The sequence below is a fragment of the Drosophila serrata genome, unplaced genomic scaffold (assembly GCF_035046125.1).
Source record: "Drosophila serrata isolate PLE 108 unplaced genomic scaffold, ASM3504612v1 contig_240, whole genome shotgun sequence".
NCBI classification, from domain to species: Eukaryota; Metazoa; Arthropoda; class Insecta; order Diptera; family Drosophilidae; genus Drosophila; species Drosophila serrata.
Genome location: NW_028257138.1, coordinates 6828352 through 6851985, shown reverse-complemented (window position 1 = coordinate 6851985; position 23634 = coordinate 6828352). Strand labels below are relative to the sequence as shown.

General features: G+C 40.4%; 6 protein-coding genes and 1 long non-coding RNA gene across 16 annotated transcripts; 3 read left to right on the top strand and 4 right to left on the bottom strand.

Moving 5' to 3' along the window:
- Nucleotides 1–31: 31 nt before the first annotated feature.
- qtc (GRIP domain-containing protein quick-to-court) lies at nt 32–12320 on the bottom strand. Of its 10 annotated transcripts, none has more exons than XM_020950372.2 (8): nt 12149–12320; nt 9337–9806; nt 4117–4469; nt 3109–4045; nt 2406–2504; nt 1562–1654; nt 534–733; nt 32–472 (listed from the first exon to the last, which is right to left on the bottom strand). In XM_020950372.2, exons 2-8 carry the CDS (start codon nt 9802–9804, stop codon nt 370–372), a joined length of 2253 nt encoding a protein of 750 aa, XP_020806031.2. In that variant the 5' UTR covers nt 9805–9806; nt 12149–12320; the 3' UTR covers nt 32–369. The 10 variants fall into 10 exon arrangements, with proteins under 10 accessions (XP_020806031.2, XP_020806030.2, XP_086687101.1 ...); XM_020950371.2 differs by lacking the exon at nt 12149–12320 and adding an exon at nt 9953–10121; XM_086830975.1 differs by lacking the exon at nt 1562–1654.
- Nucleotides 12321–15230: 2910 nt separating this feature from the next.
- Rpn11 (regulatory particle non-ATPase 11) lies at nt 15231–16619 on the top strand. Its single transcript, XM_020950392.2, has 3 exons — nt 15231–15416; nt 15498–16271; nt 16335–16619. Exons 2-3 carry the CDS (start codon nt 15507–15509, stop codon nt 16494–16496), a joined length of 927 nt encoding a protein of 308 aa, XP_020806051.1. The 5' UTR covers nt 15231–15416; nt 15498–15506; the 3' UTR covers nt 16497–16619.
- LOC147644017 (uncharacterized) lies at nt 16592–17665 on the bottom strand. Its single transcript, XR_015271229.1, has 2 exons — nt 16996–17665; nt 16592–16941 (listed from the first exon to the last, which is right to left on the bottom strand). It is a non-coding gene; the product is annotated as an uncharacterized LOC147644017 (long non-coding RNA).
- A 352-nt stretch (nt 17666–18017) lies between these two features.
- His3.3A (Histone H3.3A) lies at nt 18018–18882 on the bottom strand. Its single transcript, XM_020950395.2, has 2 exons — nt 18496–18882; nt 18018–18409 (listed from the first exon to the last, which is right to left on the bottom strand). Exons 1-2 carry the CDS (start codon nt 18775–18777, stop codon nt 18281–18283), a joined length of 411 nt encoding a protein of 136 aa, XP_020806054.1. The 5' UTR covers nt 18778–18882; the 3' UTR covers nt 18018–18280.
- A 312-nt stretch (nt 18883–19194) lies between these two features.
- LOC110182348 (uncharacterized) lies at nt 19195–19761 on the top strand. Its single transcript, XM_020950388.2, has one exon. The coding sequence runs from the start codon at nt 19286–19288 to the stop codon at nt 19565–19567; it is 282 nt and encodes a 93-aa protein (XP_020806047.1). The 5' UTR covers nt 19195–19285; the 3' UTR covers nt 19568–19761.
- senju (UDP-galactose transporter senju) lies at nt 19675–21518 on the bottom strand. The gene is made up of 3 exons (XM_020950386.2): nt 21120–21518; nt 20936–21053; nt 19675–20868 (listed from the first exon to the last, which is right to left on the bottom strand). Exons 1-3 carry the CDS (start codon nt 21202–21204, stop codon nt 19890–19892), a joined length of 1182 nt encoding a protein of 393 aa, XP_020806045.2. The 5' UTR covers nt 21205–21518; the 3' UTR covers nt 19675–19889.
- Nucleotides 21519–21607: 89 nt separating this feature from the next.
- On the top strand, nt 21608–23208 carry eIF3h (eukaryotic translation initiation factor 3 subunit h). Its single transcript, XM_020950321.2, has 3 exons — nt 21608–21853; nt 22071–22748; nt 22810–23208. Exons 1-3 carry the CDS (start codon nt 21776–21778, stop codon nt 23065–23067), a joined length of 1014 nt encoding a protein of 337 aa, XP_020805980.1. The 5' UTR covers nt 21608–21775; the 3' UTR covers nt 23068–23208.
- The last annotated feature ends 426 nt before the right edge of the window (nt 23209–23634 follow it).

Below are 23634 nucleotides of genomic sequence, written 5' to 3'. Positions count from 1 at the left end.
TTCTTATTTTCCCCCAATAAAAAAGACATCATTTCCGATTATTGTTGCATTTATTTGCCATTAAAACTCCGCTGAAACGACCAAAACTATATGGTGTTTTATTCTCACATTGATTAGCTAAATCTACAAAAACTACGTAGATTTTGTAAAATTGTATTTCTCTTAGAACTCTTAATGTTTTCTCTTTTCATTGTAAAGGACGTACTAGTATGCCTTAAGCCTTATACCGAAACTATATGCATTGTAATCGTAATTAAACTTATAGGACAATTTATACACACATTTCGTTGCCAAAGAAGGAAAGAAATATTAAGTGGAATACGCTTTAATTTTAACAAAATTATTCCGGTAATCAAATAAAATTGCAAATTAAAATTGCCAAATGGCTCTGAGATAAGTTAGATAATCTAAACAATGGACTTTAGCACGAACCAAAATCTTAGACATCGACTTGCCAACTTTTGCGTGCAATCTAAGTGGTAATAATAAGTATACGCAATGGTTAACGATGAACGGAAACCGCTCTCTCTCACTTTGGCGTGCGGGCGGCGCTGATCTTCTGCTTCTCGGCATCGGTGAACTCCAGGATGCTCTCGATGGCCTGCAGGTGTCCCTGTGAGTTCTCCTTGTCCGTGAGGAAGTAGAAGATGGCGCTCTTCAGGAATTGCAGCGTCACTTCCGGATCGACGTGAGTGCGATTCTTCTGGGCCTCCATCAGGCGACGATATATGGTCTAGATTTGTATGGTTTTTGTTTTTTCGATACATTTTTTGTACATTAATCGTGTGGGTTAGTTCGGAAAGAAAAGAAGAGAGTGCAGAGAAAGTATAAGAGAATTAGTCAGATTCTTCTGTTCGAACTTGTAATCAAAGGACTGTGGTGGTTGTTAGTCGTAGAAATAAAATGTATTTACAAAAGGTTCGCTTTAATCTTTTTTGGTGGTGCTTTTGCCATATGAACATTTAGGTTATAATGTTATGGTATGTAACACTGAATAATATTCGAGATATATGGTAAAATGGTATCTGTTGGGCTTAATTCGAAATTATTGATTACTTTGGAGGAGAACTTGGATAGATGAACCACATGCTAAATGGATCTTAGGTAGATATTAGTTAGCTTTTGTGTCACTTCTAGCCTGGTGTAGTGTTTATTGATGTTTGTTTTTTGAACATACCTCTAGTTGTTACCTCTACAAAAACAGTTTTGTTTGGAAAAAACAAGTACTTACAAAAAGAAATAACTCATTGAAAGTAATATTTTAAATGTTCAGAAGAATAGTCAGTTTTTTTAAGGACCCAAGAACCTTACCCTTTCCCATGAGCGCGAATGCAGATGAAAATGCTGGTTAGTCTCGAGAAGGTGAGAGGTGAAAGTTATGGGAGGGTGGGAATTTTGGATGGTAATACCCAATGTTCGATATAGCCAATGTGCGTGATCAAAACATAAAAAGCAACTTAAAATTTGCCTTTATTTTTGCATTTTGTTTGTAGTAATTTTGCACTAATAAATCAAAAGTTAGTTGGGGGGAGAGTTTGTTGTTATTAGGGATATTACAAACCTTACGCGCGCCAAGTACCCACAATGAAATCGCCTCTTTTGCAGTAAGGAGAGCATTATTACTGCCGCACTCTCTCATTCTGCACTCTGATGCCTACAAAAATAGTTTCGTTTTTTTGTTTTTTACGACAGAAATATTTAAATTTAGAAAGATTTGTTTTTAATTTTTTTTTCGATATTTTAAAGAAAAGAAAAACATAACCAAACTAAAATAGAGAAAGAAGTAGAAAGAGAGCTAAGGGTTTAAGTCCAGCATGCGATTGGAACGATTCTTAATTAAAATACGGGGAGTTATGGACTATACTTTTGGTTATTTTCATGCACTGCTTGCTTTGCTTGCTCTCCGCACTCCGCACTACGTGACTGTACTTAGGCTACTCGAACTCGCAACGCAACGAAATGAAACGAAAACGGAAACGGAAATGAAACAAATCGAAACTAATTGAAAGTAAACGTTGCATTTAATGTAAGTTTTGAATGGGTGTTCTTGCTAAAAATTAATTATGCAAAATGGTCTTAAGATCTAGGAACGAAATCAAAACGAAAATGTTGCTCGACGGGCAATTCAATTAAGTGCCGCTTTTCCAGCCAGGCAAAGTCAGCCCAATTGAAATGCCACGCCCACAAGCACATAATGGAGAGAGCTAGAATGAAGCGAATGCGTGTCGTATTATCTCATGTCAAGATGTGTTGTTCTTGTTCTTGTGGCTGTTGCTGTTGCTGTTCTTGTGACGGTGACGGTGTCGAGCTGAGCTGAGATGATATGCAGCCTCTCACGATGCAACAAAATGCAACACACAAAACAAAACCGAAAATAGGATGAGGAATATATTGAAGAATCTTACGCGTATGTTCTCCAACTCGTCCTGCGTGCTCTGAAGCTGATGGAGCAGCTCATTGATTGACACTTTACTCTCCGGCTGACGCTGGGCCAATTCCAATGCCTGAAAAAAATTAAATGTTACAAAAATTAATAGGTATAATTTATTTAATTACGGAAAACTAAAAACAAATTTTTCTATGTTGATTGATATTCAAAATGTTCCGTTGATAACATTAACAATTTAAAAATATAGTAGAGTCATAAAAAGACATATACATAAATCCCACAAACATTAAAATTATAAAACTAAATGTAAAATATTTATATTAAAAGAAAAACCCTTATAGGTAAGTTTTAAATTTATCTTAACTAGAAAAATAAAAGTGACTGGTCCCCGACTACCTTCAAAAATGTATGACATCAAATTTTGTGACGATTAAATAGTAACATTTAAAATATACATATTAATAATTTAAATTATTAAATTATTTGCAATTTCTTCCCGGCCTGTGATACCCTCAATCGCCACAAAATCTGACATCAGAAATTGTTGTAGTTGCAGGTGTCATCGTCACTTTAAGCTCCCCTAATTAAGCGTTGTTTTCATTTAATAAATAGAAAAGAAAAGGAAATTAGAATATTCCTAGATCGCTCCTATTAGTTAAATCCTTTGGAAGAACCCTTTCTAGTAGCTGAACTAGACCTCTTATAACGAAATTCCCCACCTGATCCGCTCTGGAAATGCGCTCTGCCTCCTGTCCCTGCTGGTACATGTGCAGGTACATCTTGTTCTGCTTCTCCTCGTGCTCGATTAGCTTCCGCTGCAGATCCTCCAGCTGCTTCTCCAGCTCCCGGATGCGTTGCTTGGCCTGCTCATAGTCCGGCACCATGTCCGAGTATCGAGTGTTGCATTCCGCTAGCTTCTGAAGCAGTGCCTCCACCTTGTCGTTGTGCGAACGCTTCAGATCACTGGTGGCGCTGTCCTGGCTGCGGATGAGCTCCTCGATCCGGTGCTCATACATTCGGATTAGCTCCTGACGCTGCAGTTCGTAGTTCTCCAGGTTGGTGGCCGCATCGCCATCTCCATCGCCACCGCCGCAGGCCCCCACATCCGGTTCGCCATCCGGCGTGCTCGATCCGCAGGCTTCGCTCTGCGTCTGCGAGTCCTTCGAGTGCACCGAGGACATGGTGAGATCCTCAAAGTGGCCAGAGTCTGCGTACGAGCTTTGCATCTCAGCCGACATTTGCATAGCCTGGAGCTGCTGATGCTGCAGGGAGTGATTATGCTGCTGTCGTATGACATGCCGGGGACTGCCCTTGGCATTGCCCTCGTCCACCATGTCCACGATGGGCGAGACATCCTGCGAGGTCTTTAGTTCCGCCTCCCGCACAGTCACCGCATCCGAGGAGGCGGAACGTTCCTCTGGCGAACTTAGAGAGGCCTTGAACAGTCGCAGCTCGACCACTTCCCGCGTTAAGCGTAGAATTTCCGTATCCTTTTGCTCGAGATCCTGGCGAGCAATGGACAGTAGTTCCTTGAGACGACGTATCTGGCGTTGAGCCCGCTGCGTGGGTGTTAGATAGTCGGGTCCCACCTGACCGGCATAGTTGGAGCAATGCACCACGTACTTCATTTTGCGTCCACTGAAGGTGGTTCCGTTTCTAAGGGGGATTCATTTAATTAAATTTTAATCCTACTTAAATAAATAATTATAATAATTAATACCACCTACCTAGCCACATAGGGATGCTCGCAGGACATCGTTGAGCGTCCCGAGGTGGTGGTGGCAAACGAGTACATCGAATCTAGATCATCGTCCAGATACGTGCTGGGTGAATCCGGTGTGACTGGCGGAGTCCTGGGCGAGACCTTGGACTCGTGCAGCGTGGACAGATGCTTCCCCGCGGCCTTGACGCAATTACTCTGGCGGATGCAGGTGTGTGGCGGCGTTTCCGGTTGTAATTTGCCCTGTAGTTGCGGAGTCTGTGGCGTCCTGGGAGTCCTGGCTGTGCCCGAAGGAGGAGGAGGAGGCTCCTTGCTGTCGCCGCCGTTGATGTCACTGCCGCCGCCGTTCAACTTGAGAGACTGGAAGATGAATCAAAGACTGGAATTAGCTATCTAACTAGCTGACTATCTCTCGCCGATGTGGTGGCTGCCCCTCAATCGCTTAATCTTTTTTTACACTCTTGTTTCTTGTATTTTCTAATTTCGTTGCGTGGCCGCTGCTCAGTCGTGCATGGATTTTTGTGAATATATATTTTTTTGTTTCTTTTTTTTCGCAACAAGAGATAAAAAGGTAAAAAGTATTGGCGTAAAATGCTGGGTAAACCAATTCGAATTTGCAACGCCCCTGGAAAAGCAATTTGTTGCCATACATTTTTAGCAAAACATTGTTCGGTTCGGTTTGCATTCGCTTTGCTTACTTTCATTGCTCTCTAAATTCCCCCCTAAACTCCCAGGCATTTTTGTGGTCAATTAACTGCTCGTTAGTCTGGCTCTAAGTTGGTATTTAGCATTTAGCATTTTGTATTTAGCCAGTTAAACAGTTCGCCGCTGGGCAAACAGTTGAAATCGCCGACGTCTCAATTAAATCATTAACTTGGGGAAACTAAACAAAATTCTATAAAAATTTCCCTGACTTAATTTAGGGGAAACGTAAACCTAATATTTGCAAAAAACAATCTAGAGCTAGTTTTAAATTATTATAGATGATTTTAGGAGCTATTAAGAACGATCATCAATCATTTAAACCATTTAAAGTCTAGACTTTAAGATTTTCATATTTTATATTTAAATGTAATGTCACTCTATACATTTATTCAAAATGTATCCTTAAATCATAACTTAATTCTTAGTGTTTAAATTATTAAAATTTACTTGCCATTGCGTCTATGGTATACATTGTACACCTTTGTATACAACCCAGAAGATTTAAGAAACAGACAAATTTAATTTGATTGGAAACGAAAAGCAAGAATTGATTAAATAATATAAAGAATATAAATATTTATTAATACTAAGTAAAAATTTAAAGCTTTTTTGTAAATAACTCTTAATAAAGGAATATGAAAATATTAGTTTATGACTATAAATATTATTTCATAGTGGCATCTCTAGTGATATTTCTAATTGTAGAAGTTTTAAGGATTAATTTCCTTTAAAGTGTCATCAGACACAAACCGGAAGTGCCCTAAATATCTCTATAAAACTGACGATTTATAGACATTTTCAATATAATTTCCAATTGAGCCCAAGTAACATTTGCTAGTTATTTAAAAAGAATTTTGATTTCTAAACCAAAAAAGCAAACCATACTATCTAAATTAAACTTAAACTAAGCTAAACAGTCTTTACTAATTTAACCCGAGCATTATTATCCACATTATAGCAACTCACTGATAGAATTATTTACTTCCCCTGAGTAGTTAATTAACCTAAACAGCCATTTAATCACAGTTAACTAAGTAGTAAAACCTATTAAGTAAATATGTGACAACATAGACTGACAGTTCAATGACTGCCAATGCCTTGATTCTTTTGTTGTCCCCGATGTGAAGTGATTTAGGACTGACCACTGGCCCACTTGTTACCCCCTTTTTTTTTTGCTGTTGGCCAACTCATTGAGCTGGAGCCGTTGTCAGTGATTGGTTTCTGCCCCATTCGCATTCCCTTCCTCATTCTGTGGTAGGGAAGCTCTCTCTGAGCTTCTTGGCATGAATATTTCATAATCTTTAATGAGTTTCTTGCTCTATTTAATTGCCCAAGTTCTGGGGAATAATTCACGGCGGCACAGAAACTAAACTGTTTACGCACGGCCACACAAAACCTGACTTGTAGGGCCCAGACACTATCTCGGGGCTATAAACAAGCCTCTTGGCCACGTTACGTTACGCACTTGCATTCAATGTACTTAAGTTCAGCGACTTAAAGCCAGGCCACAGTCACGTCCCGAGCATCTAGGCGGGCTCAGGTGCCATCAATTAAGCTGCTGACTAAGAAAAATCAATGACTTTGATTCTGAATAGAAGAAGCGGTGGGCAGGTGAGCAGAAAAAAAACTCACGTAATGGCCAATTCAGCCCATTTGGCACTTGGCCAAGTCCCAATGTTCTGGTCACGTGTTGACAATCACTTCTCGCTGCAGATACAATATATGTATATCGTATTTCCGACCAAAGTTCTTTTTTTGGCAACAAAAAAGGACTCGAAAAAACATTGGCATACTTTTCAGGGTCGCATATAAGGAAGAGTTGGAGAAACAATGGCCGAGTAATGGATTTTTAAATTCCTTTTAATTGTAAAATATGGCAAGGACTTTAAATTTAGTTAAGATTTTTTGGGAGCTCAACTTTTCTAAAGAAAGTAAGAATTTATTTAGAAGAGTATTTAATTTATTTAAACACTTTATAGATAACTATTTTTAAGACACAAAACTTCACTTTTTAAGCTAAACATACATTACAATTTGCTCGTATCTCTTTACTCTTGCTTATTAATCTTTCTTTATAAAACCGTATAAATCATCCCTAATTGCAGTAAGTGAAATTTCATATCACAAAACTTTTTTGAAAAGCTTGAAATTCTTGTTGTTCAAACAAATTCAGTAGAAACTTGTTTTCAAAAAGCTTAATTGTGTGTTTATTTAAAAGAATATTTAAACTTAATCAAGTAAATACTTTTCAGGGTAGCCCTGCTTGACTTTTGAAATATCCTTTTTCCGCAGGTAAACACACATAATTAGAACTCCTTGCGTTAAAAATCAATAACAATTATGAATTAATAATGCAGTAGGGCCAACGAACTCCGATTATATTGTTGGCTAAAAATATATGGGGCGAGCATAGTAATTACCATTTATAAGCCATGGCCCCAACAGAGTTGTTGTCTTTAATTATAGACGCTTCCACTGGGCTTAGTACTTAGTATGTACTTGGAATTTCTAGCTAACCAAAAAACAGAGCAATAAAAACACAATGCACGCTTCACTCGTTGCTACCTGGTTTATGTTTTAGGCCTATAAGTTTAAACTTTAAACAATATCAGAGAGCTTCAAAGCGCGGGTCTTGTGCACGCGGCCAGTATAAAAAATCAACTGAAACGCAAATCTCTGGGCCAAGAAGCAAAAAAAAAAAAACAAGAAAAATACGGGGAAAGAGAAAGAGCAAAAGAAAAGAGACGAAGAAGATACGAAAAAAGAAGCACCAACAACAACCCTGGGAAGCAGCAGCAGCGAGAGGTGGAGAAAAGCTGCGCACTTGCTTGCACTCTCTTTACCTTCCTCCCCCGCGAAGGGACCAAAAAGGAGAAGAGGAAAACCCAAACAAACCGAGAATCAGCTGTTTCCTTGGTACGATATGGCAAACGGAACAAGCGGAAGTGGAAACGGAACAGCTGCCACCAAAGGGGGATGGGTATCCCAAAGGGGAGGGGCGGTCGAGAAGGTGAAGCGTGTGTAAGCTGTGTTTGTTGTCGCCTTTCCTTTCTTTCTTTCTTTCTTTCTGGCCGAGCATTATGCAAACTCAGCTTTGGGGTTTATATTTTTGTTCCCTTTGTACTGTACAGTGCAGTATATGCATGTAATATATCTGGTTTAATGATCGCTAGTAAGCTGCGTGTCATCACGGCAGCGATAAAAGCGCAAGTGACAAGATGACATGAGCCATCGGAATCATTTATTGAAGGGGTAATTATATTTCCGGAAACTTAAATCGATAATATCAAGAGATATTCACTTACTTGGCATTTAAATCTAAAAATATATAAATAAATTGAAATTTAAACTTATAGCTTAGAGGTTTTTTATTATTTAAATTATATTTTTCTTTTATCTAAATAACTAAAAGCAAGTGACTCAAATAATATTATTATACCCTTGCAGGGTATTATAATTTCAGTCAGAAGCTTAAAACCCAATGAAGGAGTCATTTCCGACCCTATAAATCATATATATTCTTGATCAGCATCGACAGCCGAATCGATCTAGCCATGTTCGGTTGAAAAAAAAAATTCGAAATTTTTTCGATTTTTTTCAAACAAAAATTCAAATTAAAAAAATTGACAAAATTTTAATTTTTTTACAATTGAAATTGAGTATGCAGTTTTATTGTCCTAATAAAAACTAGCATAGGAAAGATTTCCGAATTGAAATTAATGAATTTTTGGCTAAGTAATGAGTTTTTTTAAATTTGATTTCTAGATAAATATTGACTGAAAGAATGGTATTATAATTTTAGGTAGATGCTTGTAGAACTGTGAAAGACTGCACATAAATAAAACATAATCTACACTCTTTATGAATACACATATGTATTTACACTTAACTCATTTAAATATCTGATTTAAAATCGTAATATCGATTCGGTGGGTTATTTTTTCTGTTGTCGTAGGGAGGTTTTATCTTTGAAGCTTTTTCCTATTTATTATTGAATTATAGTAGGTAGCTACACGTTCGACTTGGGGGTAGGCTCTAAGACCTCTGCAGATGGTAATTTTCAAATTAATTCTTCAAACAGTTTGCCTTTTATTGTATTAATAAATATTGATAGATTTTTTAAATTCCAACTAGTGTATAACTAAAAATTCTAAAAACATATTTTATCCCAAATTTAAAGTACTATACCCTTTCAAAGCTTAAACAATACCCTGCAGGTAGCTCCTTATGGGACCATGAGATAAGCATATGTCCCACTTTCGGGGGAGTTGTTGGGTGAGAGGACACTAAATTCCCGGAAAAACGCCTCTAGCATTTCCCCTAAGCGGTTTCGTAATATATTCCTAGTACATGTAGTGCTTTCAACTACCAGTGCGTGTTCCTACCCCCTCAGAAGCCACCATATTCCTGCGTCGTAACCTCTTACCCCTAGAAGTGCGAGGGCGGTTGGTGCTCATTCGAGTTACATAGGTCAGCAATGGCAAGTGAAAATCAATATGGCAAACACCTCAAAAAAACTCACCAGATTGCGTGGCTTGCTGCTGCCGGCCATGGTGTCGTCGCTGGCCACTTGCTGCAGTAGGACATCCGTTTGGGGCTTCTCAGCTAGGGAAAGACACTCGGTGGCGGTGCATAGTGCATGGCCCGCCTGCGGATCTGCTCCTGCTTCCGGTTCCTGCTCCGTCTTGTGGCCTAGATTGCTCCAGCTGCGCTTCAATAGAACCGATTTGATCGTCGAGAGCTTTGCGCGCGAACTGAATCCGCCTCCTCCGCCGGCTCGACCTGGACACGGTTCGGTTCGTGGTCCAAGCTCTGCTTGATTCCCGCGCAGGCGCAGAGAGGCGGAACGCTGGAAATGGGCCGGATGTGGAATGCGAGTGGGCGTTGTGGATGCCGTGTGGGCGGAGGCGACCTCCTCAGGTTCCTTAGCCAGCTCCTTGGGCTCCTGCTCCATTGCCAGCGATGACGTCTCTGGCGACAGCGACGTCATCTCTAGGACAGAGAACAGGAATGAGCAGCATAACAATTAGGATTTGGAAAATATAATATTAAAAGAATATTTATCTATTTGCTAAAATCCAATTGAGAAAATTTTAACAAGATAGAAAGTAAACTTCGCCAAGTAAAAGTTTGTTTACCATTGCAGTTTGCATTTTGAATAGAAACTTGATCATAACTTATCAAAAAATGCATTAATATAAGTTGGTGTTGATTTGAAAAATTTAGTAATTTAAATTTTTTGTGAATTTTTGACAATTTAAACGATGTAACCCTTGTTACAAAATCATGATTAGATTGGCTCAGCTAATCAACAATACATAAATATGATTTATATGTAATGGTTCTCTCTCTGCCTCCCCCACTCTTTAGCTCTCACAGGTTCGATATGACTGTGTACCTCTAGAGGTTTCTCTTACTCTCTAATACTCTCTGCCTATCTCAAGGGATAGCACTTTCTCCCCCGCTCTCAGTTTCTCTGCTCTCTTGACTTGGAGAGTATAAATACAGGCACTGACTGTGGCCCGGGCCTCATTCTGTCCGCGGCCGGCCCACTGTTTACATCTATGGTGATAGTGATGCAGCAATTTTTATTAATGTTATTATTATTATCTATCAAAGTAAACAGCCTAACTTAACTATAAATCATTCCCGAATATTGATTTCTTACCCTTACAATAGTTCAAGAAGTCCGAATTAGTGACTTTGGCGCCAACTTTGGCTACCTTTCTTTGTTGTTATCATTATCTTACTTTACATTTAAAATGAACATTTATTAGGTATTATATTTTCCTTCCATCTATTAATCATGAAGTAATAATACAAGTCTCAGCAAGAAAATGAGCTGAATGCAAATTGAGCTGAAATCAATTTGAAATCATTATTGGCTGCACTTTCAAAATCTGAGCAATTTTATAATTGAATGCTTCACATAAACGACTTCATTATCTTAAACGCTGGTTGGATAATTAAAACTTTCTTCAGTCCGCCATTAATAATTGCTACCAGGTCCCCCCTTACCCTGTTCCCGCTGATTTTCCTGGGCAAATCCAAAATGAAAAGTGAAATTAAATCAGTTTCCCAGTCATGCAACACTCAGGTTTTATTTTTGCTGCCTGCAGCTAATTACGAAATTTGTGTGTTTGAGATCTTTTTCGCTTGCGGTTTTGGATGTATCTTGGCGTTCTAGTTACACCAAACCCAACCGGAGCTTAAAGGTCTTCGGGTTAGATGAGATAAAGGCACTCACGTTTTTTGGTTAATTTTTATGGAGAACAAGCTGACGAAAGATTTCTGTTAAAAATTTTTGCGGCGACATCAGCAATTAAATGTGATATCGGTGGTGGAAATTTTGACAAGGCTTATAGGGTGGGCCAGGTAATGGGAATTTTTACTTGTAATGTTTTAATAAAAAGTTAATAAATTAATAGAGAAGTATCTGAAAGAGGTGTAGACGCTGAAAATAAGTTATTTAAAATACAATAGTAATTCGGAACTATTGGAAAAGAAATAATCAACATTTAAGGCCCATTATCTTATAGGTTGAGTATTAAATTGTTCTTCCTTACTAAATCTCATTTAAAATCAAATAATAACCATTTAATTTTGATTAACTCCTAATCTCCATGATTCTCCACTTCATAACCCTTTAAAAAAGCTAACGAATAGGTGAAACTGAAATAATTGTTCAACTCATGACCCTTATTATTTTCTCTCTTCCCTGTGGCAATTAGAGCCACTATCATTGTAAAGTATTTCCGCTCATTTCTTTAAAAAACAACTTTAAGATTCCGGCTCAGTTTCGGGGGTTTGGGTTGAGCGGCTGCTGCTGCTAGGCCATAAAAGGTCAATTTCACAGCTGAACAAACGTGTTTTCTTCTCTCATTTCGTTCACTTCACTTTAATTTACTTGAATGTTTTTCTTATGTTTTGTTTTGCCACGTTTTTTTTGTAACCAGATTGAGTAGTGAGGAGTGCATTGACGGCATATCTTCGAACGGGATTGATTTAAGCGATGACAAGGTCAAGATACTCCTATCAGATGTGAAAATATTTAATCAATGGCGAAAATGGAGCGCGTTTCTTAAGTAAATAAATACCCAGCAGCTGTCCAAGTAATTAAACATGACGTTTATAGCTTAGTACTAGACGTAGAGAATATTCCCCTTTGGTGTAAAAAAGCTCTCTAAATTCGTTCTCTCCCTCACTTATCAACAAAAACAATTTCGTTTTTTGATAAGAGACCACAAATCGACACCGCAACAACGCTGGTAAAAAGGCTGTCTCAGCGTAAAGTTTTGCGACCTTCCCTTTAGAATTGTAATTTGTTTTTATACCTTAAATAATTGCACTACTTGCTGGCAATTTGTAGGCAAATATTTGCTGAAAAGACTTTAGCAACTCGGGCAGAACACAACACAACACAGCGACGTAAAAAATATTAAAAATATATTATTGAACAACAAATTGTGAGGTGCGCGTGCCATAGGCGAACGACAAAATGCAACTGAAGCTGAAAAGCCGAGCGGCGAATGGAAAACACTGCTGGCAGATGGAAAAACTATTGTTCAATTACCAAAGCGAGACGGAAAATGGAGTATATAGTGTGTTGCAATCAAAAGCGTTTGCTCTCCTCCAGCTAAAGCCGGTGTCTTAGGATCGCACACCTTTGACTTTGCCGCCCGCCCGGAGATGGCATTTTAAATGAATTTTCGGGGCGCCTGGGAAGGTTCCACAAGCCTAAACGCCAGGTGAAAGGCAACAGGTCTCAGGCAAAAGGTTTTGTGCAATTAATTGGCACAATAAAAGCGCCGGCCTGGCAATGCATTGTACTTGCCCAAATTGTTTCAGACTTGCTGCCGGCGGTCGACCTCATTTCCCATGGCATTTGATGGGCGGAAAGGTGCATTAATAAGTTTTGCGGTGTTCGGTGTTGCGGAAAGTCTTCTGCGTTAGCCTCCGCAACTCATTCAACTGGCAACGGTTCATAACTTATAGGAATGTAATTTTGACAGCACATATGCATTCTAGTTAATGTCTCAAAAAGAAATGAGTATTGTTGAATTCACATCCTTTTGTAAAAATACAAAAAGATAAAACATAGGAATTTAAAAATTCAACACCTGACTGCCTCATTCAAATACAGCGCGCCTATTATTTAGTGTGACCAATTGATAAGGCCTAAATCGACAGTGTGGCCAGAATATCTTATTCAACCAAGGAGTTAACAGAGATTCAGCGAACTATGAAAATGGAACCAGATGGGAACCAGCAGAGAACCACTCGCTGAACCAGACCATGGAATCATGTTAAGAACAATACTAAATTAGATAAAAATAGCAAATTGTTGAATAAAACATTAGGAAACGTGACTGCCCAATAAATGGAAAAACCATTCCAAGAAATTTGGTGGATTTTCATCTAAATCAGCGAAAATTACCTATTTCGTTCATTTTAGATTATTTTAGTAAATCTCTATTAAATGTAACCCACAGATTTTTAAAAATTAACGTTTTCTTTTTCCGATCTCATTTACAAACACTGACTTCATATCGATAGGGGCACCTCCCACACCCTATCGATGACTAGTCCGCCAGAAAATTTTCCTATTGACCATTTAAGCAATTGTATAAAATATACATGCCCCATGAATGGAATTTACATTCCAAGCATTTTGGTAGATGTTTCATCAAAATCCGTTCAGTCGTTCAAAAGAAATTCCGACTTTTTCATTTATTTCCATTTATGTACCGGCGAAATATAAATATATCCGGCAGCCCTGCCTGCCTTAAAACATGAAAATTTGATTTAAGCTTTATGGTTAAAACTTTGTTAAAGGAAGACTGCCCCATAGACGGCATCGCAGTTCTGAACATTTTAATCTATGTTTCATCAAAATCCGTTCAGTTGTTAATGAGAAATCCGACATTTTCAATTATTGCAGTTGGGTACCAGGGGTGCATAGTCATGCCTCCTTGGTATTTAATTAGTAATTAAAATGGTAATTTCTCCAAAACTACTGAACGGATTTCGATGAAACACCAACCAAATTGCTTAGAATAATGATATCATTTATTGAGCAGACTATTAAGTGTTATTTCGAAAATTTGCTTCTCAAATCTAGTTCTTCAATGCCCTTGCATTGTAATATGATTTCAAGTCAAAAATTTGCAACGCAGTAAATAAATTATTTCCGACCCTATAAAGTATATATATTCTTGATCAGCATCAAAAGCCGAGTCTATCTGTCCAATTATAAGCAAACTAGACCCTCATATTTAAAGTTATCTAAATAAAACGGCAATGTACGGCAATAAATGAAAAAGTCGGGATTTCTCATTAACGACTGAACGGATTTTGACGAAACGTGGATCAAATTGTTAAGAATTGCGATCCTGTTAATGGTACGATCTTCATTTTGCATAAGTTTTTTAAATAAAGTTTAAATCGAGTTAACTTAATTTTAGGCAGACAGTGCTGCCAGATTATTTACTCTTCGTAGGGACATTTATGGAAATAAATGAAAAGTGATGTTTTCTCTTGAACGGCTGAACGGATTTTGATGAAACATCTACCAAAATGCTTGGAATGTAAATTCCATTCATGGGGCATGTATATTTTATACAATTGCTTAAATGGTCAATAGGAATATTTTCTGGCTTACTATTCATCGATAGGATGTGGGAGGCGCCCCTATCGATATGAATCCAGTGTTTGTGAATGAGATAGGAAAAAGAAAACGTTAATTTTTAAAAATCTGGGTTAGATTTGAAAGAGATTTAATTCGAAATTTTAGAATATTTTTCCCTCCCGGTTAGATCACTGTTATGCGACTTTGCTCAAAACCTAACGGGTTGAAGAAATTGAAACTGAGTAGGTTAAAACTATGATAAATGTCCTATATTTTGACGTATCGGGTATTGCTGCACGCGTTTGATTAGCCGAGATATTAAGAAATCCGTGAAAACATGATTTTTCACATTCTTTTTCTTACTATATCCAAATGTCAAATACTTTCAAACATAGTAAAAAACAATAGTAAATATATATTTTAGTATTTTAAAACTATTTTATTGGAATTTGTGTCTTAATTACGAAATAAATTGAAAATTAAAGATCCCCTCCAAGTTCCATCTTGCCACCGTTCCACTTCGACGCTAACTCATCGACGCTAATTTGACGGACATCAGAGATTTTCATACTTTAATTTGGCTACTTTCACCAGCCTTTAAACGAATAGAACTAAAAATGTTCATGTTTTTGTACCACACTTGTATTTTAATTATAAATAAATTACATTAAATTAAATTTTTTGACCATTTCCCACACTGAACGTAGATACGTCCTCTTCCCGAGAGTTGGCAGCACCACAAACAAAATATACTTATTTTTGGTCTGTGTTTTGGTATATTTTCTCAGAATTTTTCGGCATATTTCGTCGGCCCCGCTGCGGTCTCACACTATTACTTGCAATTTATAAAACTGAAATTTGTCTGGCTTTGTGTTTTTTGTTGCTGCCTTCAACGAAACTACGGAAATTACACGTAAAAGTGTTGAAAATAGGTGATATTAATCCCGTACACAGAGTATTTACAAAGTCCAGAGGTGAGGATAGCGAACCATCAGAGATTTTGAGTTTGTTTTCAACTAACGTTGCACCTTTACGTGTGCTTCTTCCTCCGGCAGCCGCATAAAATGGATCGTCTGCTTCGTCTTGGCGGCGCCATGCCTCAGGCCGCTCCACCCACAGACGCCCCAGTCGTGGATACCGCGGAGCAGGTGTATATCTCCTCACTGGCCCTGCTCAAGATGCTGAAGCACGGCCGCGCGGGCGTGCCCATGGAGGTGATGGGTCTGATGCTGGGCGAGTTTGTGGACGACTACACGGTGCAGGTCATCGACGTGTTCGCCATGCCCCAGACGGGCACAGGAGTCTCCGTTGAGGCGGTGGATCCCGTCTTCCAGGCCAAGATGTTGGATATGCTGAAGCAGACGGGTCGGCCTGAGATGGTCGTCGGATGGTATCACTCGCATCCGGGCTTCGGCTGCTGGCTGTCTGGCGTCGACATCAACACTCAGCAATCGTTTGAGGCCCTCTCGGAACGTGCCGTGGCCGTGGTGGTCGATCCCATTCAGTCTGTCAAGGGCAAGGTGGTTATCGATGCATTCCGCCTGATCAATCCTAACATGTTGGTGCTGGGTCAGGAGCCCCGACAGACCACCTCCAATCTGGGTCACCTGCAAAAGCCTTCTGTGCAGGCGCTGATCCACGGGCTCAATCGCCACTACTACTCGATTAGCATTAACTACCGCAAGAACGAACTAGAGCAAAAGATGCTCCTCAATCTGCACAAAAAGTCGTGGAAGGATGGTCTGACGCTGTCCGACTACAACGAGCACTGTTCTATCAACGAGGACACCGTGGCAGAGATGCTTGATCTGGCCAAGAACTACAATAAGGTGAGTCCTGGACTTATTCATTTCAAGCATATTTATTAACTATTATTATTTTACTCTCTTTAGTCTCTGGAGGACGAGGAGAAGATGACGCCGGAGCAGCTGGCAATCAAGAACGTTGGCAAGCAGGACCCCAAGCGGCATTTGGAGGAAAAAGTGGACAAAGTCATGCAAAATAATATTGTGCAGTGCCTGGGTGCCATGCTGGACACTATAGTGTTTAAATAGATTCTTGCATTTGCTGCTCTCCGCCCTAATACCGTGTTCCCCCATCATACCACAAATCGCTAAGCTAATCGTATTAACAAATAATAAAAAACTGCTTTTGTTTAAGGCAAAGTTTTACACAAAGTAAAGATTGTTATTTAAATATAAAGCGAAAAATTGTATAAACAAGGACACACTCTTGAAATCTTAAATCAAACTAAGTTCTTAGATCGACTATCTGGTATCCCCCACTGAAATGAGTGTTTTCTGGAGGCGGTACCGTGCTGGTAGCTATCCAGCTGTTGTCATCGTGTCTATAAGAATCGGGATATACAGTGAACCATTGGTTCATTCCGCCATCCTGACTGGAGCCATGTGGAGCCGAATCTACACTCCACCAATTTACTGTATCTCCACCGGCTCCACCTAGCAGAGCAGCCAGCGCTGAAGTGTATATAGCCAGGAACTAAAAATGAGAGATTGTGAATAAATATATATTTTTGACTTTATCTATGCTCACCAGCAATCCCATTGTGACTGGAGGCTGAAATCTTTGGCTGCGACTTATAGGTATCAATCTTTCAAGTCAGATTGACATTGTATAGAGTATGTCATTTTTTAATCATTAAATATTATATATGTACACATATATATAGTATATATATTTATACAAACTGTTTCTATATTTGTTAGCAATTTATTGAACTCAAGAATGTTATCACATCTTTTATTCAAAGTCATTATATATAAATGTTTGTGAATAATTCAAATATCATATAAATAAATATTATTTTAAAATGTACATATGTACATATATAATTTGGTATATCGAAATCCATTTAAAGAGTTAAAAAAACATGTCTATTAAATTCTGATTTCATTAAATGTTATTTATATATCCATAATTTTAACGTATTTCTCTTTTTGAAATTTTAAATTTATTTGACTTAGTATAAAAGAGTTCCTAATGTCGAAAAAAAATTTTAATTTTGAAATTAAATATATATCTTCTTTTGTGATAAACTTTAAAATTAATAAAAAAAAAAAAAACAAATTTAATAGCATTTAAATATAACAAATAGTTTTATATTTGATTATATTATTTTCAACTATAAGTTTTATTACATATATTTTTTTATATCTACGATAGCTATAAGATATGGTGTTCCGATTAGGTTTGTTCCAACATACATACATATCATCCATTTTCATATACCATCTGCAAACTAGTTTGCGTAGAAACGAAATGGGGTGTCTAGATTACTTGGGCTATTGTTATTGATCAAAAATATATGTACATACATACATACATACATATACTTTACGAGATCCGTATTGTTTCTAATTTCTCACCCTAAATAATAAAGATTGTTAAGAGCGCACTACTTGACGATGAGTCATCAATATATATGTATGAAAGTTAAATTCTAATATAATCTATGACGTAAATAATTATAAAATCTCCATTTCATCACAATGGAAAATTTTCTACAACTCCTTGAATCGCCCGTTTTTCCAAACTGCAATAAATAAAAACAATAATTTCCGATATTAAGAAAAAACACTTTGATTTTATTGAAGCAAACGAAAGATGTTTGATCTTTACTTAGGGTTAAGCATACATAGACCTTAGACACACAAACTTAGAACTAAGCGGCGGCCGCTGCTGCTCTTGCTGCTTCTGCTTCCTCTTGCTCCCCTTCTTGCCCGCCAAACGACAGCTGTGGGTTACAGCAACTTCTCTTTCCACCGCCACCGCCGCCGCCGCCGCTACTTTTCCAATCCAAGATGGCGGCCATGGGCATTTAGGCGCGCTCGCCTCGGATGCGTCTGGCCAGCTGGATGTCCTTGGGCATAATGGTGACACGCTTGGCATGGATGGCGCACAGATTGGTGTCCTCAAACAGACCCACCAGATACGCCTCGCTGGCCTCCTGGAAAATTCCAAAGGCAGAGACAATTGATTATTACATGACCACACGAAATCGGGCTGGGGGAGGGGCCAGATGTTCACTCATACCTGCAGGGCTCCGATGGCCGCAGACTGGAAACGCAGATCCGTCTTGAAGTCCTGGGCAATCTCACGCACCAAGCGCTGGAAGGGCAGCTTGCGGATCAGGAGCTCGGTACTTTTCTGGTAGCGACGGATCTCACGGAGGGCCACGGTTCCAGGGCGATAGCGATGTGGCTTCTTTACGCCTCCAGTGGACGGCGCAGATTTGCGGGCCGCCTTGGTGGCCAATTGCTTGCGGGGCGCCTTGCCTCCGGTGGATTTACGAGCGGTCTGCTTGGTACGGGCCATTTCAGCTAAATAATCTAACTGTTTGAACGCTCAAAACAAAATACTTTTACTTTTAACTTTTCGTTAATCACAACCGTACAAACTGTACAAATTTTCACAATCGACTAACTTTGTATTCCAAAGATACAAAAATACCAAAGAGATAAAAGTATCTATCTGGTTCGAAACTAAACTGTAAGCCCTGCAAGTCCTCTCAATCTGTAAAATTCCCGAAATTTTCTGTTAACGCTCTCATTTTCTGTAAATTCATCCACTATTGTCTGTTAACGCTCTCATCTGAGAGCACACGGAGCACTATCGATATCAAAACATGTGTTTTTTGCACTATCGATATTTTGTAAAGTGTTTTTTTACACGTGTAGATAACAATTAATAATATCGTTCTGTGTTACCGATATGATTTGACTCTTGGCGCTCATCACTAAACGGAAGTTTTAAAACATAGCGGGATTTTCTCACGTTTCTCTATAAAAAAAAGGAAAAACATTGGAAGCTTTTGGCGTGCAAAATGTCTGAAACTGAATTTGGAATTTGCCCGTACAACCCGGATCACAGGATCGCGCTCTTCCGCATGCCGAAGCACATCGTCAAGTGCGAGAGGAACTACCGTGGACCGCCGCTGAAGATCTGCAAGTACAACGCCACACACCGCGTTCTCGATATGGAGGAGCACCTTAAGGAGTGTCTCTACTACCGCCGCTTCATAGACAATCGGTGCTTGGAGATAGCCCTCACCACGCGCATTGCGCCCACCCAGGAGGATGGCCATGTCGTCAGCACTTCATTCTAAGTCTAGATATAAGAACAAAGATACCAACAGTTGTATGTCATCTACATACATGCCCAATTCAAAAGCTTCTTGAAGAAGCGCCACCCATTGTAAAGGCTCTAATGGTGTTGATTTCATTCACTTTATGATTAAAGTATATAATTGTTTCGCTGAGAATCTTAACACAAATAGAAAAGCAAAAGTTTTGGTATTTACACGCCTGTCCGTCCCCCTCACATTGCACAAAGCCTAGAGTCAAGTCGTCTTGCGTACAGTTCAAAACATTTGCAGGCACTTTTCCACAACTATTTACAGCTCTAAGTATACGTCTAAGACTAACTATCTACACAATGTCCATGTCTAGGTCCGAGTTGTCCCCTTCGCTGTCAAGCAGCTTCCGCTTATCCGTGGACTTGGCGGTGGCCTCACTCAAATTGGCCAGCGGACGCACCTTGCCCAGATTGACGACCGGACTCTGGGTGTAAAGGTAGATAGCGTAGGAGACGACCGCTATTGCCAGCGCGGTGTTCATGTAGATGGGTATGGAGAACAGGAAGTAGCACAAGACCGCCGTAAAGAGCAGCTCCAAGGCGCTGGCGAAGGTCTTCAGGATGGAGTTCATGTATTTGAGGAAGAAGCTGGTCACGATGCCAATGGCCGCGTTGTTTACAATGATGATCAGCACACTGAATCGCATGATGCTGCTTAGATTGTGGGGACTGAACGCATCAAAGAGCTCGCCACGGAACAGGAGGATCGCGGCATTGCAGATAATAGAGTCCAGGTACATGAAGACATTCTGTACAAAGATATTAACATCCGCACCTTTGTCTTTCAGCAGATACTCGTTGTAAACGCCTGCCAGACACGAGCAAATGGTCTGGGCCAGAATGAAGACAGCGCTCAGGCTGAAGTCAAAGCCGGACATGTTCTTCCCGTGTACCTGCTGTTGCTGATAACCGTCGATAACAGTTTGATTTGACGATTGCTTCTGTTGCTGGATGGCCGCAGACTCGCTGTCGTCGTTGGCGTCGCTGTAGAAGCTCCCAAAATCAATCTGCTTCATCATGCAGCCGAGGGTGAGGAGAATAAGGGAGATCCACTGTCGCTGTGACAGGTACTTCTTGAAGATAATTTGGAACAGAATGCCCGTGACGACGACGCGCAGCTGCAGCAGCAGATAGTAGGTGGTTGGGTCGAACGTGGCCAGATTAACGAAGGCCAGATTGTTGTACAGACAGTACAGGAATGCCGGCACCATGTACAGGGCCAACACGTTCCTATCCTTGTGGACATCCCGCACCAGCGAGCGCAGATTATTGCTGTAAAGGGAACAGTAACATGTGGATTAGTTGAAACCGCGAAGGCGTATTTGCGTTTCCCACTCACTCTCTGCAATAGAGGCAGGTGGAGACAATCAGCTTAAAGATCTCGGTGAGAAGCACCACCGTGACGGTGTTGTAGCCGTAGGAGTTGTTCGATTCCTGGGATGCTGTGACAAAGATTCCTGCAAGATGGAGAGTGGCAATTAGGGCGTTGGTCCAAAGCTCGATGGTGGGAATCATTTAAATACCCTGGCCTATGAAGAGGGACATGTACAGCAGGAATATCACAAAGGTGAGCTTGGTGGGGAAAAGTTCACGCCAATTAGTCGACATCTTTGGGCTCGTTGACTGGCCACTGCCAGCGTAGCGTTGCTAACGACAAATCAAAGTATGCAAAACTGAAAGGGCCCCAAAGACGCGCCTCCCCTAGCGGCTCCGCTCTACTCTGGCAACTGAGGGCGCGCTGCTGCTATCACTTCCGCTTGTTCGTGTCGATTCGTGACAAGAGGGCTACTTTTCGTTATTCTAGGAAATGAAATCGTTCTTTTCAACGTCTGATAAACAATATTTAGGCTTTTTTTTATCGCTTTGGCGACAGCTGATTGGACCAGCAGTGTTGACAATTTAGCTAATCTCTAACTAGTTTCAGCTTTTTTCAGGGTAAATTTGAAACAGTGCCTTACTTAAATTAAAGCCATTTTAAAGCGAAATGGTTGTTTCTTAAGTTGTCTTTGTCTATTTGTAAACAATTAAATTACAAGTTGAGAGAATTAAAAACAAATATAACATTTTCAATAAACATCGATAGTGTCATCGAAAACCTCCCTATCGATAGTACCGATAGTGTCATCTCTTTTCTGATAGATTTCGGCACGCCAAACAGGAAATATTTTCATCCGCAAAAATGGCAAACCGCGCTGGCCGTCACGCTCGCACTGAGGATTCAGACAACACCATCAACTACGTCCAATGCGATGGCCTGGTGAGTAATCAAAGGAGCTATCAGATCTGGCCGGGAACGGCGGGCAAAGCCGGCCAGAAAGTTTGTGCCACGCGCTGTCTCGCAATTTGCCTGCTTCGTGACTGTGTGTGTGAGGTGCACGGGCGTGTGAATAAATTCCCCGCTAAATAATATTGCCTACCCAGATGCACGGTATGACAAATGTAAATATAATTAAATGAAAATTCCCTTTTTGCAGGCCGTGATGAAAATGGTGAAACACTGCCATGAGGAGTCCAGCAACATGGACCTCGCCCAGGGCGCCCTTCTCGGCCTGGTGGTAGACAAGTGCCTGGAAATCACCAACTGCTTCCCGTTCCCCAAGACCGGCGATGAGAGCATGGACGAGGAAATGTACCAGCTGACGGTGATGCGTCGCCTTCGTCGCGTCAACGTTGATCACCTGCATGTGGGCTGGTACCAGAGCTCCGATGTGGGCAACAGCCTGTCGCTGGCCCTTTTGGAGTCCCAATACCACTACCAGACCAGCATTGAGGAGTCCGTTGTGGTGGTCTACGACACGCAGAAGTCATCGCGCGGCTTCCTCTGCCTGAAGGCCTACCGTCTCACGCCGCAGGCCATCCAGATGTACAAGGACGGTGATTTCTCGCCCGAGGCATTCCGCACCTTGAAGGTGGGCTACGAGAGCCTGTTCGCTGAGATTCCCATTGTGATCAAGAACTCGCCGCTGACCAACATCATGATGAGCGAGCTGAATGAGTTGCTGCCTGAGGATAAGGGCCACAATTTCCTGGATCTGGGCACGGCCTCGGTGCTGGAGAACCAAATGCGCAGCCTGATTGAGCGCGTGGATGAGCTGTACCAGGAGGCGGTGCGCTACAACAAGTACCAGCAGGTGGTCTTCAAGCAGGACACGGTAGGAAATATGATTTTGTTTAATTTTATTCGACTTTTAATGGGTTTGTTAAATTTTTCAGGAGAAACACCGTGCCTTGGCTAAGCTGGCCGCCGAGAATGCCGTGCGGACATCGAAGGGCGAGCCAACAGTGCCCGAAGAGGAGGTCATTAAGCAGTTCCGCCCCATGCCCGTGCCCATCCGACTGGCGGCCGCGATTACCTCTGGCCAGATCAACACCCACGCTCAGCACATTGCCCAGTTCTGCTCTCAGTCGCTGGCCAAACTCTTCATCACCGAATCGCTGCAAAACGCCAAGGAAGCCAAGGAAATCAAGTAGATCAACTTATACGTTATATGTTTTTTTTAAATTGAGGCCACATCCGTAATCGAGAAAACAAAAATCGCGATTTACCGCACATACTGATGACGAAAATAAACCTGTACAACATTGAGTGTGTGCCTGGAGGCGAACTACAAACTAAGTGTTGTGTGTGGTTATGGGAGATTATATCCTTATCAAAGGATCACAGTTATCACAATATTCCAGAGGTATTTGCAAGTGATTTCATAAGTTAACTATGTCACCTTTACAGTGTTTGTTTGCAGTCTTCGAAAATGTAGTATTGAACAATTTCGAAACCGGCTAAAAGGGATGATAATACCTTTTTTTGATTTAATGATCTAAATACCTTAAATGCAATTCTCCCCCTAAATAATTTTCCCTCCCTCGCCTGTGGCTATGGGGGTGGTTTTTCCGCCCTTAGAATCAAATCACCGGTCTTGCTCGTGCGCAGACCCATTGTTTGGTTTCAGTTTTTCGTTCGCTCTCCTGCTGACGACATCACCATCGCAGTTTTCCTACACGACAGAGGCAGCTGCTTATATTATTTGGTTTGTTGTTTTT